This window comes from Falco naumanni, chromosome 8 (assembly GCF_017639655.2).
Source record: "Falco naumanni isolate bFalNau1 chromosome 8, bFalNau1.pat, whole genome shotgun sequence".
In the NCBI taxonomy this organism is placed as follows: domain Eukaryota; kingdom Metazoa; phylum Chordata; class Aves; order Falconiformes; family Falconidae; genus Falco; species Falco naumanni.
In genome coordinates this window covers 30,433,815-30,451,075 of record NC_054061.1, presented here as the reverse complement: position 1 = coordinate 30,451,075, position 17,261 = coordinate 30,433,815, and the positions used below count along the sequence as shown (strand labels likewise).

Here is a 17,261-nt window from a genome sequence, read left to right as displayed (position 1 = left end):
CCAAAAACATCAGCCCCTCTCTCTCCCCACAACCACTGAACTTCCCTCGCCTGTTGACAGAGATTTGGAAACAAATCATTTCGAAAAAAACTGTAGTGTCTTTGAAGAAAGGAGGAGACAGAACAAACCGTGTCAGGGCAAAAAACTTCCTTGAAGTTTAGCAATAGAAAACGAACAGAGCCAATTTCAGGAGCAGAACTGTAGTTATCACATGTGCCCTCGGCACCGCGCCAGAATTCCCCCTCTTCTTCGGCCGGGGCCCGTTGCAGAGTGGAGTGTTGCAGCAGCTGATGCAAACAGAGTTCACCTTCCCTGGAGAGCAAAAGGACTGGTACCCAGCAGAGGCTATCAGACATGCTGCCGAAGACGCGCAGGATTTGCGATACATGATTCCTGTGAACCAGAGCAAAGGTTACTCAGTCTGAGATGAACTCTGTTTTGCTTTACAACACCATTCATGCTTGAAAACTGTTGCACAGCCAGTTTACGTTTCCGAAGCAATGCTGGTGATTAAGCCAGACACCGCAGCTGTGACACGGCTGACAGCTCCGCACTGCAGAAGCACAGTCACTCTGGTCTGGACTTTTATTTGATTCTGGTTGGAACCAAGTATCACAAACTTGATTTACATAATATATATCAAGCAATGCATTTTATAACCAGAATTCTTCATTTTTTGTAATACGCTGTTTGAATAGCTATAACTGAAATGCAGCTAGTTTGAAAGTGACTTACGTTTCTGTGGCTGAACATGTCTGAGTTGTTTAAGGTGTCTAGATAATTACAGTTTTCTATGCGGTTAATTTCTTTTGAGTATTTTTGTCCCTTTTCTTGTTCCTTTGCCATACAGAAGCAAGTAACCCAGAGTAAAAGGAGAACTGCTATCAGCAAAACTTCCACACACACCCCTTTCTGTTTCTTTTAAAGAAAAACTAGAAGTACTGTCTTTGAAGCTTAATAGCCGCAAAAACAGAAATTTCCATTTGTACAGAAATGGCTTTTCTGAGTTGAAAGTCTTCCCTTTTAAAGTGTAATTTAAATTAATCTAATTTAAATTAATAATCTAATTGAATTTATGGTTTCTCAATTTGTTTTTACCTGAGAAAAAGTACGTTCCAATGCACACTACTGTTATTTTTAAATGATTTATAAAGGCTTTAAAATACATACTTGCGTTTTCTCCTGTCACAGTGGAATATAGGTGTGGCAGTTCCACCTGTCATTAGTCTAAAATGTTCTTACAAGTGCTACAGTGAAGATTGTGTATTGGAAAAACATACACATAACACACAAACGGATGATAACGGCGGTTTGCTCATATTGCCTTGTGGTTACAGAAAGGGGTAAATAGATCTAAGGATGATAAAATCACTGTTCCTTTGAATATGGGTTTCTCAATTTCTTTCTTCTCAGGGCCATGAGAACAGGATTCCCTTGGAGAACAGTACCCCTGCATCCCCTAGCATGGCCCCACAATATTTTTTAATAGACAGTCATTGAGACTTTTCTTTGGAGAGAGTGAAGCAGGAACGTGACCCATAGGTACTGACCTTACAGTACCTGCAGCTACTTGCTCCATCCCTGGGGCCTTCAGAAGTGAGCACTGCAGCACCTGCCCTGTCCAGCAGTTACCGCTGCAGTGGCAACTGCTGCTGTGCTCCCAAGCGCTGCACAGAGCAGCAAAACACGGTGTGGGCTGTGCTCTGAAAGAAAGATTTCCTGTCCTCGGAGAATTTTAATTAAAGCAATTCTTTTATACTGTCACAACACTGCTCCCACCCCAACAATGCAGGTGTTTCCCTGTTTTGCATTCTCCCTCTGCAAATCTAAACTCTGAAACTTTTTTTAAGGCTATCTCTATCTAGTTATACTTAGGAAGAGAAGCCCTCCAGTCAGTGTTAAATCTGTCTCTGTCTCCAGTGAGGTTCAATCAATCAACACAGCAGGTAGAGCCTTTTCTCAAGGAGGAAGAGGAGCTACTGGCTGTTGGAGCTGTGACAGCAAAGGCACACAGATCAGGAGGCACAATCTTTATTACTACAGTCTGCAAAAAGAAGGGAGCTCTGTCTCTGTTGACAAACCACTGCTGTCAAAGAGCTTCAGCTGTGCTGCCACCGACTGGCTTACCATACTGAAATCTCAGCTGGTGTTTCCCACAAAGATCTGGTGCTTCCTCCATGTTTCTCCTGCAGTCTTCCAAGAGCTGAGGCAGATGTGACCCTTCCCATGACTATGATTAACTTTTTTTCCTTCCCCTTCCCTCTTGAGAAGGGAATCCTTTATTCAGCAGAACTAGGCACAGCAATTGTTCTCCCATCTCTAACCCCTCTCCTCATCACACATTCCTTCCCTGCAGCTACAGCCACCCCCAAAGGTAGCCCTTCCTCAGTCCTCTGCATGCACAGCAGTGAATCTTGACTTTCCCCTGAAAGGCTTTTGTCATTGGCAGGTTTCCTATTCCAGTTGTTTTATAGATCACTCTCTTCCTGCCATTTCCTATACGCAGGATTCCTGCAAAGCCCTGTTTGCGATTCGAACTAGTAAGTAATTTATTAGTTTAGGTCCCTGAAATATCATATATTTTGCAGTTTTCCCATAGACTGGGAGACTAGAATTGTTCAGTGCTGTGAACAATTAGGTAATGCCCTCTGAGGCATGGTTTTCACCAGGCAACTCTAGGAGACCTCTCCTGCAAAAAAATTGAAATCCTGCAGCTTAATTCTGTGTGTTTACAACAGCTCTGTTCTCCAGGATAAATTCCACAGAATAACCCTGAGCTGGGAGCTCAAAGTCAAAAACCCACAGTATTCCCGCACAGACTGAAGTTTTACAACTCAAATTTTCACGCACAGATGGACCACGTTCACACCTAAATAGAGAGAATAATCTAACTAGCAGTAAAATCCCATTATAATGCTTCTCCTGTGGCTTTTCTGTAAGTATGTCTTACACTCCCCTAATCATTGTTTATTCCCATTCCCAGCTCTAGTAATCTGAATTGTTGCAAGATTCTCTAGAATTAAAAAAAGTCAGCACTTCTATCAGGTTGTCTGTAGCTGCTTGGCTGAAGACATGCCCTTCGCATCCAAGTTCCCCCCCCCCCCCCCCCCAAGTACTGATAGTCTTTTGAGCTTGCAAATCAGCCACTATCATACACTAACTGTGCTTTCTGCGAAGCATCAGGTATGAACTAAGCTTGATCAGCACAGAAAGCCTGTGTTTCTTCTCTAATTCTGCAGTATTCTTATAGCAAGATACAACAAAAACGGGCATAGAAGACTGATGAAAAAAAGAGAATGTTAGCACTACAGGAGCGACATTTTTAAAACACTTCAGCCATGACTTCACTTTTTTTTTTTTTTACCACGAGTGTGAAAAAGCAATGACACTTTAAGTACTATGAATTAAAGAAAGGCAGGAAAAATACCCTTAAACCTTCTTCCTATCATATGATGATTCCAGTTCAATTGTGGTAGGAAATAAATTAGTACAACTGACTTCCATGGTTTGCTGCCAGGGACACTACCCTCCTTGCACCAGCAAACAGGTTAACGTACTCGCGCTGCTGCAGTTCCCCCGTGGTGGCACCCACTCTCTGCGTTACCTCCAGGGGCATCTCCTCAGACTCCACTCCTGCAGCGGTTTATGGTACTGCTGAGCCAGTTCTGAAACTACTTCTGAGCTCTTCCCGAATCATTTGCCACCAGCAGGCTGAACTACAGACAGTTCTTCAAAGTGGTTATCTGCCTCGTAAGACTCATACCACAGACATAACTGCTAATTACCGGATATTCTTGCTTGAGCAATCAGCTTGATACATTCATTAACACATCACCTAGAAATATAATTGCAAACCTTTCCGGGAGCTTTTCTTCAACCTCAGATTGTTCCAAGTTGCTGGCTAGGCAAGGTGACTACACGTTTTACGCTGCTTTCACTGGGACAGGGTCACTCCCAGCTGCCTGCCCTCAGCAGTTTACATTTGTGCTCAATTAGTATGATTACTGATATAAAATTAATATATTTACTACCCAATCTCTTGACGAAGGAGTACTGAATAATTTGTCCTTTTTCACAGATTCAGCAGCCCCTCAATGGCACTGTGGGTTATGCATGCATATGTGTCGGTACTATAATGTTGTTTTACTATGAAGTACCTATTACTGACCATTTGATTTTCTGTCATTTTGGCTTCAGGGTTTGTGGGGTTGGCTGAAGGTGTAGTTCAGGTACAAGTACTGTTAAAGAAGAGGGGAGTACACAAGGCTAGAGTATCTGTGTGATAACGCAGTAGTGTTCCACGTCCTCTCCTTCCACATACACCTACTACAACTTTGGGCTTAAATCAGGCATTGAAAATTTACTCCTAGACGGAGCAACTTGCCTATCGTTACACCTCTCTTTACCCTACACGCGATCCTACATTTAGATAAGTTTCAAGGCCCAAACTACTATTTCTGCAGGATTTCTGCCTTATCCCATGCAATGAAGTGGTGTAAATCTCAAGGTTTTTCTATAGTTCCTGCTTGTAATACCGATTTTCTCACCTAGATCCATTCCATACACATGCCCCTCCCAGCCACCACGCTCAGCCCCTCCTGCTCAGCTGCAGTCGAGTCCTGTGCATCTGCACCCCAGCACTGCTTCAGCCACACGCAAATGCATTCAGTCTCGACAGCAACAAACAATTCATGCTACAATTTGTTCAAATCCAACAGTGAGACTTCTTCCACCTACCCTGTCTGCAGAGCCCAGTACATGTTCTCTTGAATAACAGCTTAACTTGTTACTAGGACAACCACAAAAGGTGACATCACACCTACTTCCTACACTGGGTATGTGCAGAAGGTACCAGAAGATGCAAGCTTTTTCTCTTACTGATTGAAAAGGATTGTATTAGGCACCTCCGATTCTTCTGTTACAGCAGGTACAGACAAAATAAAGAGTAAGTGCAAGCATGACGCTCCAACGTACGAGCCAACCATAATCCAAGCAGTGTGGGACTTCAGTTTATACCTGTACTCTCACAACTGTTCTTCAGCAAAATACATGGAGAGTGTCTGAAGCCAAGAGAGGCAACTACGATACCACCTCCAAGACCAGTGACCTAATTTCTAAAAAACCCAGTCACCTTCCCATTCTATGACCCAACTACTCAGAAACTGCTTTCTGCAGTGGCACACCTCAGCAGGAAGCCGCAGCCCTCTGCTTCACCCCAGAAAGTCTACGGCCTCAGGGCCACAAAACTTAGCTAGAAGTTTGACTCCAGTCAAGTAGATGATGTCACTTCACCCAATGGTAACTTTTCCAAGCCAAATGCTCTCTCTCATAGGCTATGACCCACACTCCTCATTTTTAAAGAAAGCTTGTGCTATGGTGCTTTGTATGTATCTGATTCCATAGGCATGCATGAAGTCAGATTTATCTCCTGCAACTCATTCCACAGATAACCGGTTTAGCAAAATCTTCTGTGCATACTCTGCATGTTACCTGCTGCATCAAATCTTTCAGAGCATTAGAAGACAGTCTACACCCAGCTGGGGCCTGGGAACGAGGCATCCCTGAGCAGTCACAAAACTGCCTTTTCAAGACTGGACCAGGAGCTGGAGGCATACACAGAGCTATGGCTTCAGGCATGTTGGAACGTTTTGCATCTTAAATAAGTTAGAAAGTTTGCAAGCACATCAAGACAAGCTTTGAGGTGTGCCATGACAACTTTTGAAGAATTTCCTTACTCAACTCTTTTAGATTTGGTCCTTAATCTTGCCCATCTCCCTCAAGAAAAGGCAGAAAACTGGCCACAGTGGACAATTCAGATTGTAGCACGCACAACCTATGAGAAGCCCCCAGAAGTTGTCCTAGCTTAGCGTTGGCATGCTTTCATGATTTGTATGTGTTGTTTTGGGTGTTCTCTTAATGTTGTTGTTCATAAAAACGAGCCTAAGGACTGTGTTTATGAACTGATACTCCCTCTTTGTTTTAATATTCTGAATAGTTTCAATTATCTTATTTCACTGAAACTTTCAGTTTTCTTGTCTTGGTGAATATACAGGTTTTCCTTCTAGTTGTCCTTAGACTTGATGTCCTGTCTGCCTATCCATGCTTCCTTTGTGATTTTGATTATATATTTTATCCCTTATTTCTTGCCCTGAACTGTCACTTTCAGCTACTGGAGTTATAAATGCTTTTCCGTAACATCTGCTGAAATTTAAAATAAGAACTTATACTAGTGCAAGAGCTACATGTAAACATTTAATATCCCTTTCTGAGGAACATAAAATACACACATGACTATTTCTGGATTTTACTGTATCAGCAATGTTCAAAATTGGGTTCAGTCATTCTACACACAGACAGGTTTCTAAATCATGTTTTTTAGTTTCCATATTAGGTTTTATGCCCATTTTTTTTATGGCTTCAGTGGTTTGGCTACAATAATTGTCTATTTCTTAGCTAGTACCTGTACACATACGTCATACAGTGACAGACTGCAAAAGGTCCTATTGTGATTTACTCAGTTTTCTAGAGAAAGTGATTAAAAATATTTTACCTAATAAAGGTCCTAAACATCTTAGAAGGTGACTGAATGTTGAAATGCAATCATTCTTCTGACATTGTGCTTCCCCAGTCCTTGATCCAGTCAGATCATGACTTTATTGGTTTAAAATATGAATTAAGCTTCCCCAACACAAATCCTTTGAACTATGATTGTAAACGCACTGTTAAAAAAACAGTTTAAGCCAGTGTAAAGTATAACCATACCCAACCACAGCCTCTGTGTTTCATTTTACACTAACTCCTCCTATTCTTGTCATCTCAACTTTCTCTGGAGCTCACAAGTGGTTCAAATAATTTGCACCTTGCCAGAAACTTTATAATGAAATTTACTAATTACCTTATAAACAGCTAATTAAATACTGTAAGCAACAATTATCAGTTTTTTCAGCTGAAAAAAAAGAGGCACTAAAATTAAGAGACTTGAAATGTATTGCAAAGCTATGTCACACACTTGCTGATTTTTAATCCTGTTCCAGGACTGCAGGTATTTCATCCCAACCCCTCCCTTTGATGCATTTAGGAGACAAGATAAAAGCACATTCATGCCATTAGACTCTTCTAGAGTACACAAAATCTGTAAAAAAAATAAACCAAAACAGAACACCCTACCACCAAACCCTATGTGGTTGAATTAGCATATTTTCATAATTTTCTATGAACTCTTACTCAATATCATCACAAATTCTTCATAAATTGGCACTTTTTAAAAGTTGCATTTCCCACCCCCCCCCCCCCACCCCCCCCCCGAAACTAACAGGAGGCTTTTGACAATGAAAGACTGCTCTTCTCACTTTCCTGCTGACCCTAACTGACATGACATCTTGCAGAAATTAAATAATCTCAGAGGAAAACCGGAAAATTGTTGACCAACAGAGGACAAGTGTTTGGATTACTCTTTGTAAGTCATGCCTTCTAAATCTGGTACTGGAAATATGACTCAAAACTGCATTGTTAATGTAAGTAACAGTATAAAGTAGCCTTTGTCACTGCTTGCAGCATCACAAAGTAGAAGCAAGGGATGAAACTGCTTAAAAAGACATAGGCCAAGAAAGTTCAGTACAGCTGCTAATGGTGGCATTATCAAGTACCTTTTTAAAGCACAGAAGGCTACAAACCAGAAGTAAAAGCTCATCTTTCAACTGCATATCCAATTCTTCTGTTTTCTACTGTCCTTATTCATTTCTCTGCTTGCTGATGTGGGCTTACAGTCAAGGACTGGAACATACAATCTTTCAGATGATGCTGGTTCACAGCATTCAATCTTCTGTACTTTCCTGATAAAGGTATCAAGATCTAAATGGCCTTGGATATCAAGATCTAAATATATTTGATCTTCTAGCAAGAGAGGTGAACTTAAGACACCACAGTCCTTATGCCGTTACAAATGTTAAAATGCTATAGCCTTGTAAAAAGTCCCATCAATAATTTTACATGTGAGTATTCTTGTTGTTTCTCACCAATTACTGTCCTCACCAATTTCAATGGAATGGCTCACATGTTTACACCTGCATGCCAGTACCTTTGAAATCCATTCAGCTTTTATATCTTTAGCTATTTTCATGCTTACAGTTTTACAGCCTGTTCAACTTCAGAGTAGGATTTGACTGGGTTTTATATTACTTTTTCCACATTCAAAGACTCATTGGTAATTTTGCAAAATAGGTTATATAAAGTTTTCAAAAAAATATCCAGACTACAAAGGGAAAATATAAACGAAAACAGTTTGGATTAATTAAAACATGCTTGCCAATGTTTTGATAAGGTCACCGAGAGTGAAGACAAGAGATAGGGTCTTGAAAACAAGAAGGTTTTGGAAACACAGACTCATTTGTGTGTGAAATGTGATAGAAAGAGGTTTAAGAGACACCAGGCTGTGGGCACTGTATCATCACAAAATTCATTTGTATACCTTTCATACAAGTCTGAGAAATAAAATAATATAAAAAGCTATTGTCCATGTCCTGTGAAAAATGAAATTCACTGGACCAGATACCACAACTTCCTTAAAATAATACAGCCCTTCATACTTCTGCACTTGGATCTTTGTCATGACTTTCAAGTCATAAACTGCTCCAACTGTTAACTCTGCTGTTGCTTTTCTATATTTAAAGGCAGCCGGAACCGCTATCTACTACATACAGTCTGTAATTTCTCCTTAGCTGATGCACATAGTTCAGTACATCCTGTATGTGGCTGGAAGTTTTCTAAGCAACCGCAAGACTGGAAGGAATTTACTAATAAGAAGACAGCCCTGGCATTTGAAAAAGTGTTTCTGAATGGTTATACAGCCACAGCTCCAAGTTTTCAGCGTACAATACAAATTAACAGCATTTAGTGTAAGTCTTTTATTGGGCACCAAAAATGAACTGGGTGTTTCCAATACTGGTTACTATGTCTTCATTTCATTGGGCACCTGGTAGCACTGGATAACCATGTTACAGGCAATAACTGTAACATGCCAAGGTTTTATTTATTTACTTAAAATTCTCAATAAAGATTTATTATGCTTTATTTAATTAAAAAATACATTAAAAGTTCTTTTGAGTTATGGTGATATGCTTTGACCAAAAGAAACAGCATAGAAGAAAATAAAAATTAAAACCACTGCCAGCTCAGTGGATGTTTCTTACTGTTTCTAAGTGGATACTGGGGATACAGCTATTACCTATAAAAATTTAATGCCTACAGTGATTCTGAAGACATTAAACTTTGTTTGATGTATTAATCATTTTGTCAATAAATGCACACCAGAGTCTAATTTCTCCTCGATACAGGCATGCAATTAGTATTAGTACTAATGGATGCTACACATGAAAACACAAAGTATGTGCTTCTGTAATCCTTAACAGCCATATATGAAGCAACTTAATCATGCCAGGAACACCCTAAAATAAAAAAAATAAAAAAAAAAAAAAAAAAAAAGAGTAATAAGCACAGGTAAAGAATTTACCGTAGGCCAACTTATCGCACAACTTAAGACACTGCCTTCCTCTGCCTGATAAAACAAATGACTGGGAAACCAATACTGAGAAAAGTTAAATAAACAAAATTATAATCCAACTCTGAGAAGATGATCTTCTTCATGATGTTCCCATGCACTACGTTGAAGACACAATTACAGCAATTGTTTTAAATACACTGCAGGCTTATATACTATGTAAATACATTAAAAGGACCATTGTAAAGCAACAAAATAAGAGAAGTTTCTTATTGTAGATTAATAGAAATAATGAAGTTGTTTCCCAATTTACTTGCAAAGGAAAATTTAGAAACAATCTTAGTTTTATTTAGACAGATATTTTAAAATACCAGTCTTGCTACTGTGAGTCATTTTATTTTTCCTTGGAAAAGTACATTCACAACTACATTAGAGCACAAGGTATATTGTTCCAAACATACGCATAGGCGGGTTTATTTACAGAGACTTCTGAGAAATCTAGACTGGCTGCCTTCCTGGGCTGATTGTCTCATCCTTCATGCTTTATTCCTTTCTGATCTATTCACATTGCAAGTTTCGTTTTGCCTTAAGTAGTTTTTAGATCAGCCTTTACACTTAGATAGTTCTTGCCTTCAGTAAAAGGTAAACTTCATTATCTGTGTGTTTTCTATGATCTATGTATAAAAGCATATATACAAACTCATCTACGTGTCATCAAGATATGTCATCTGATCCCGATGTACTGTGGGATTTCTTTCTTCCTACATACATTCCAAAAACAAAGGAGCACTGATATTTCTGCTAGAAGTACATAGATAGGAAGGAGAGGGGCAAGGGGAAGAGGGGAATCTGCCATGGGTATTTCCACAAATCATCTGCAAGTGAAATTATTATAAGCAAGATCTTTGATCTTTTGTCAAACATTTCATTTACACACTCTTCAGACACCCATTTATCCAGCTGAAGAAAACACTAGAAATGTATCCTTTACGTTAGTTTCTGTGGGACAAAAATTACTTGGTCTAGTCTTCAGTGCCACTTTCTATTCTCACCATTCTTCCCTCTGAAGGAAGAAAGCACTGATATTATTTTTTCTTAAAAAAGATTAAATTAAAAAATTAGTCTCTAAGATTTTGCATCTCAGATAAAATACTGTCTTGTCCTTCTGTATCTCCCACCAGAACAGAATGTTAACGTAACTGCATAAAACTTGCTCCAGCAAAATTTTAAAATCTAACTCTGCCTAAAGTGAGAAAAATATTTTGTCATTTACTTGACAGAGTATCCAGTTCTGTGCACTGACAGATCCCCAAAGTGCAACTGAAATACAAACTGCCATAGCAAAGTGTGTGTTTGCAGGGGAGGCAGAATTACACAAGTTCCACATAATCACTTAATCAGATACATGCTTATATACTGCTCAGTTCTCAATTCATTTTAAGGTGTGCAATGGAGCAAACTTCTACCTGATGCTACAAACAGCGGAGATAAGACGCCTGCTGATCTAATTCAAAATATCAGTGACTGATATTTTAGTGACTCTTAGCTACTCGCATCAGAGGCTGTCACAGTAACACCCACTTTTTAAGCTCTGGGTTAGGAACATGTCTATACTGCTGTTATCCTCACCTGAAGCCAGAAAGTACTTCTTAAGACTGGTTCACCAGATACTGAGATAATGTTCTGACGGAACACAGTGACATTTAAAGCACTAACCCTAATCTTACAGCAACTGAAGAGGAGTGGTTTGCTGAACTACGATCAGGCATAGGGAACTGTTTACAACACAAATGAAAAAACCTGCACAGGGTTGTAGTTCTCCACTGCATTTTTTATAGGAAGTTTAATACAGAAATGAAGCTGAATGAAGCTGAACCATAGAGCTGTCATTGCACGACTCAATGAACACTGACAAATACATACGAAAAAAGTCAGTGGTTACACATAGGGGACCATATTGTAGGCACACCATAGAAAGTAAGTCAGGGCCCTCTTGACAGCAAAACACACACACAGATTAATGCACACTGCAAAGGAAGGGTGACTACAGCGATAGCTTACTGATTCAGACCATGAACTTTATCTCAAAATATTGCATTTAACATTTAAATAAGGTTTAGAACTTGAAACATTTTGCTCACTGACACAGCTATATTTTATTAAGGACAAAAATAGGTTAGTCTACAAAAATTAAATTAAACTTCTTTGGCTGTATCTAGTCAAGAGGAAAAACTCTAATTATGAGATTGTGCTGTCAAATAAATGCAAATTCACATCTTTCATATTCTGGGTTAAAAATTCAAACTCAAGTCTATTATAAATTAAAATCAATATTTGAAACATTTCAGGTTTCAGTGATAAGCAACAACCAAAAGAATCAAGTTATGAAATATACTGGTAGAAGTAGAATGAATTATTAAATAAAACTTGGGAGAATAAGGCATTTATATTATGCACATTTAAATATCAATTAGGAAAAAACCAATAAAAGATGATGAACTGAATCATCTGTTTTACAACCAATCCTCTATAGAATTGACTGAGGATAACACAGAAACTAAGCTTGCAATGCAAATTTCACTTGATTTGAAATAGGTTAAAATTTTGAATTTATTAACTAGCTGAAATTTACAACTGCTAAGCTTAAAATGAGTAAGGGCTGCATTTATAGAAGCAAACTAAATAAAATAGAACAGTGGTACCTGCTATGCACAGCATGCTAGTTACCTCCTAATGGGAAAATCCAAGGATCTGCTCCGAGACAACATAAAATTGTGCAGGGAAAAAAAAAACCCACAAAAACCAACCAAAAACCAGCCGGAAGTTTCTTTTAAGAGTTCCTGATTTACTGTATTGCAAACCAACTTCTGCACAGGAGTAAGGACAAGTTATGCATCAATGTATGTCTAAAATCTATTACAACAGTAGCAGTTTGCATCTTCAAGTGTCACAGTCCCACTGCCCAGACTGCAGCCCAGCGGGCTAGCCTGAGGAGAGGTGTGTGGCCGAATCCCACCCCACACGTGGCTGTCTCTGAACACATCTGCAGGCATGTGTGCGCACACCTGCAAGCCCACTTATCCAGAAGACTTGCGCTTTGATCTGCGAGGGGTTTACTTGACTGAAAACACTTTTCTAACATTCACCTGAAGGGAAGATTACAGATACATTTCTGGAAAGCTGACACAGTCTGAGGCTGTACTGAAATGAAAACATGAAGGCACCAGGGAAGATATTTTTCAAAAAAACCCAAACAATGGTTAAGAATCAAATGAGAACGGACTTTTTTGTCTATGCCTACACGCCATGTTTACAGCCCTTCAAATCACCACAGCATCCATTCAAACCTATTAAAAGTACTATAGAAGCTGTGGTGCATGGAAGCTTCAGATAGCAAACCCTTCAAACATTCATTTAGTTACTCGGACTTTAAGAGTACCTTGCAAGCTGTAACTGTCTCCCAGCCCCACTACCTTTTCCAAGTAAACTTGAAATAAAATAATCCAGTAATATATAGCTTGAAAGAGATTAATCTTCCTTTAAACATATAGCTTTTTTTTTTCTACGCTGGAGAGCTTCTAAATATTTTACAGAAATTCAGTCACTGTGGATGGTGTTACCCACAATGAAACAAAGTGCCAGCAGTTCAGCTACTTTTGATAGGTAACAACTATTGATGTTATTTCTCTATGATTCTTAACGTAGTGATCCAAAACTAGCAGCACAAGTGGAACTGATTGATAAGCACTTGGAAAATACGAATGAATAGTTTCCTAATGCAAAGAGCCAATGTTACTGTTCAAGACGGACGGCTGCACACATTTGCTAGGTAGAGAGGGATACTGCTGTTCTAAAAAAGGACAGACAGCTTGATTTATATGAACAGCATAACAGTCCTCTCCATCAGTAAACTCCACGCTCTAAAGCACTGCCCTCAGCAGCAAGATGCGCAATCCCAGAGAGCAGCTTCCCCTTCAGTGAGGGTTCTGAAGTCCCAGCCTGTCTGCTGCCCCTTAAGCCTACCACTTGGTACAGAGGTCACATTTGTGTTGAGGCACACCAGCGAGCTACTGCTAGCGTGCCCTTTTTAACGCCCAGCATCGTAACGGCTGTCTGCAGTAAGAGCAGGATGCTCCACGAACTCCAGCTCCCACCAGCACACTTCCTTGCCGCCCTACCCAGCCCAGAAGCCCCTGAGAAAAGCTCTAGTCTTCTGCTCACATAGATGGCTACATAGCAATGTGGTGGTCTAAACAGAGACAGCTGTCTCTAAATTTCAAATGCCTTCCACAACACTGAATAAAATAAAAGCATTTTATAACACAGCTCAGAAGACAATAGAGGCAAGACGCAGAATCACAGCTAGTTTTGTCTTGAACACATTTATCTCCAAATATGCTAACTTCAGTATTAATTACAGTAAGAGAACCCCCCCTTAGACTTAGAAAACTGGTATGGCAAATATATCCATTTGCACCCTTCTCTCCCACACCAAACTCCCCAAACATTCTTTTTATCCCTCTCTCTCTTTTCCTTGATGTTTTCTTTTATGGATGAAAGCAAAGATGACTACACTTCCCTTAAGATGAACCTTCAGAGTATATGATTTGCTAGAGTAAATAAGAGAAAGGAGGGAATTACTAATTTAATGCTCTTCCATCTCTTGGGGGAAAAGCCCATGTAATTAACTGTAATGAGATTAAACTAACTTGTTGTTATTAATTTCCCAGTGCTGGGAAACTAAATCTGAGACCCATAAGACTGTGTATTAACAGCTTTATCAACATTTGGCTTGCATCCTTCAGTTTTACACCAATTTTAAAGGAAAATGATTAACTTCATTGAGTTGCAAAGTCACTCAGAAGTATAAGAAATAGAATCTGGTCCCTTTAGGTAGCGATGCCAGATTCATCTGTAGCTGAAGGCTGTGAATGGGCGGAGCCAAAAGCAACAAATACTATCCCACACAGGTAAAGAGAAGTATAATTATTAAATTCTTACCAAAACTTTTTTCCATTACTTCTTTTTGACACATATCTTGAACGTTCACTGTACAATTCACGATGAATTCTGGAGCTGAGCAATCATTATTTAGCTGGAACTCCTCACACTGGTAGCACTGTATTTGCAAACCCAAACCTGGAACAGATAGAATTTTGCTCAGGATAACAGTAATAATATTTTTTTTAAAAACCCACCAAACAATCAATACGTGCCAGAAATCTTCCTCACCTTTCCCTCCTTGCATTATGATGTTCTTAACTACTCAGCAGCTCAACAAAAGGGCGACCTTGACAAAAATAACGTAAAATCATCGCGGCGCCCACTCAGCTGAGGCTATGCCTTGTGTGCACAGCACCTGGTTAAGAAGCCGGCTCCTTTCCTCGCGGACTGCGGAGTGAACAGGCGGCGGCACCGCCGCTCCAGCCCTGCCCCCGGCGCAGCGTTGGGCGCGCTGCCGCCAGCAGGCGGCGGGGCTCCGGCGCGGCACGGCACGGCACCCGCTGCCCCTCGCCCGCCTGGCCCGCCCTGGGGCTGCCCTCAGCGCGGCGAGCTAAAACTATCCGCGCTCCGGAGGGAGCAGCTCGGCTAACAGATACACTTCGGCTCTTATCAGTGCCGACGGGTTTACTTAGGTACTAATTAATTACAAATGACTTAATTACTATTTTGCCATGCACAATTACAGCTGCATAGCATCCTTCACCTCCCTCCTTTTTCATGCAAACGAGATGCTCCGCACGGCTCGCCAAGAGCTGTTATTCCCAGCCCTCTGCTGGGCCCCGCGGCGCGACAGCTGCCGGACCCCGTCGGGCAGCAGCGCCTCGTCCCGCAGCGGGTCCCCCGGCCCGCAGCTCCCCTCGCTGGGCGCGCGGCGGCGGGACGGAGCCGCTCCCCTGCCCGCCCCCCGCCCGGGGCGCAGTGCGCGGCGGCGGCGGTCAGCAGGCGGCATCCTCCGGGGGGGGCCGCACCGGGTGCTGCGTGCGGGGCGCGCCGCGCCTCGCCCCGCGGGCGGCCAGCGCCGGGGACACCGGGCCGGAATGCGCCCTCGCCGGCGGCGGGGAGCTCTGCGGGCCGCAGGCAGGACGGCGGGCTTCGCTGCCCCGTTCCCGCGGAGTGCCTGGCGCCAGCTCCAGCTCCGTCGAGGGGCGGCGAGAGGACGAAGCATCCCCGCGGCCGCTGCGGGCAGCGCCGGGCTGCTCGTGGTCGCCGCAGGTGCCTCCGGGGGGAACGGTGCGGTGCCCCTTACCTGGAGCCAGGCACAATCCCCAGAAAGTTGCAGCGACGAGGAAGAGCCGCATCCTCCCGGAGCCGCGGCCGCCGGGCTGGCGTGCAGTCGCGAAGGGGCATCAGAAGGAGCGAGGCAGCGGAAGCGCCGCGCACTTGTGCCGTTTCTCCGCCGTCTCCGCTGCCGGAGGGCGCCCCGGGAGCAGGCGGCGGAGCCCGCCCGGCTCCTGCCTAGCCCCGCGCCGCGCTCCAGCCTCGCCGGAGTTGAGCGCTGAGACTGGAAGAAACTGTACGAGAAGCGAGAGCGGGGGGGGGGGGGGGGGCGGCTCCCCCCTCCCTCCCCTAGCACCATGTGATGCCGGCGGAGCGGGGCGGAGATCCCCGCCAGCCGCCCCGCACCTTGCGTCGCAGGCGCGATCCGGCGACGGGGAAAGTTCAGCGAGGGAGAACATACCCCCGCTGCCTCCGCACGCCGCCTGGGGCCCGGCCCGCACCGCCCGCCCGGCGTGCGGCTCGCCCGGCGCTGCGGCGGGCTCCCGCGACCCCTGCCCGCCGGGGCTGCTGGCTCACCCCCACCCCTCCGCCGCCGCTCCCGGGGCTGCGGCTGGGAGGCACAGGTGCCCGGCCCCCGGCGGGGGGGGAGTGGCTGGGAGGCACGGGTGCCCGGCCCTGGCCGCCTCCGTTTTCCCGCCCGCCCGAAGCCCACAGGTGGCGGCCGGAACGTGCCCGCAGGGGAATTGCCGGCCGGGCCCCGCTGCGAGGCGTCGCCCGCTGCGCCGCCCAGCCCAGCCCGCTTTCCCGGTGAGGGAGTGAGGGCAGGCCCGGCCCCACGCGCGGCCACTCACTCTGGCAGGCGCCGTCCTCTCCGCTCGGCCCCCCGAAAGGGAATTACAGAGAGGGAGAAAGGAGCGCGGGGGCCGCCATGCCGCCCCCCCCCGCGGATGGGCGCACGGGCCAGTTCCGGAGGCGGCCGCGGCGGCCGCCGCCCGGGGTGCGTTGCCTGGGGCGGCAGCTGTGGTGGGGTGAGGGGGGAGCTGTGCGGGGGCGGCGCGGGCTGAGGCGGCGCCCGCCCGGCCTGAGGGGAGGCGGCGGGACGGGGCGCGGGGCGCGGCGCGCGGGCGAGGCGCCAAGGCGGGTGCGCGGGCGGGCCGCGTGCGGCGGGCGGCTGTGGGAGCTGCAGCGCGTGCCCGCCCGCCGCGGGGTGACGCGGATCCCGCGCCGATGACCGCGTGTTGCTCTTGGGTCGCTCCGCGGCCTTATCCGCCAGTGAGCCAAGCTCCAGTTGCTTTCTAGCCGCCGCGTTACGAATGCATCTACATGACCGAGTCCGGCCTGCAGGTGCGGTACTTTGGGAGGCGGGGAGAGCCGCCGGGCCCCCCCGCGCAGCACCGGCTCCTGCGCCCACCCCTCGTCAAGCGCACACGTACCCAAGGGAAGTTTTATTTACGAAAGATGTTCCAATGAGAATTCCTTAAAAGTCGAAAAAGACGATGCAAGTTTACGGTGGAAATGACTTAAAATATAACAAATTGCAGAG

The 17,261-nt window shown here is 44.2% G+C and overlaps 1 protein-coding gene across 2 annotated transcripts; it reads right to left on the bottom strand.

Moving 5' to 3' along the window:
* Window positions 1–157: 157 nt before the first annotated feature.
* On the bottom strand, window positions 158–16,369 carry LYPD1 (LY6/PLAUR domain containing 1). Of its 2 annotated transcripts, none has more exons than XM_040604506.1 (3): window positions 15,747–16,369; window positions 14,498–14,635; window positions 158–393 (listed from the first exon to the last, which is right to left on the bottom strand). In XM_040604506.1, exons 1-3 carry the CDS (start codon window positions 15,796–15,798, stop codon window positions 158–160), a joined length of 426 nt encoding a protein of 141 aa, XP_040460440.1. In that variant the 5' UTR covers window positions 15,799–16,369. The 2 variants fall into 2 exon arrangements, with proteins under 2 accessions (XP_040460440.1, XP_040460441.1); XM_040604507.1 differs by lacking the exon at window positions 15,747–16,369 and adding an exon at window positions 14,729–14,856.
* Between the last annotated feature and the right edge of the window lie 892 nt (window positions 16,370–17,261).

What these genes read in the sequence shown, in the direction of transcription:
- LYPD1 (XM_040604506.1), bottom strand. Translation starts at nt 15,798, where the DNA reads ATGCGGCTCTTCCTCGTCGCTGCAACTTTCTGGGGATTGTGCCTGGCT. An exon ending in GGGATTGTGCCTGGCTCCAG is followed by an intron (nt 14,636 to 15,746) that starts GTAAGGGGCACC and finishes TATCTGTTCCAG; the next exon opens with GTTTGGGTTTGCAAATACAG. An exon ending in AGTAATGGAAAAAAGTTTTG is followed by an intron (nt 394 to 14,497) that starts GTAAGAATTTAA and finishes TCTGGTTCACAG; the next exon opens with GAATCATGTATCGCAAATCC.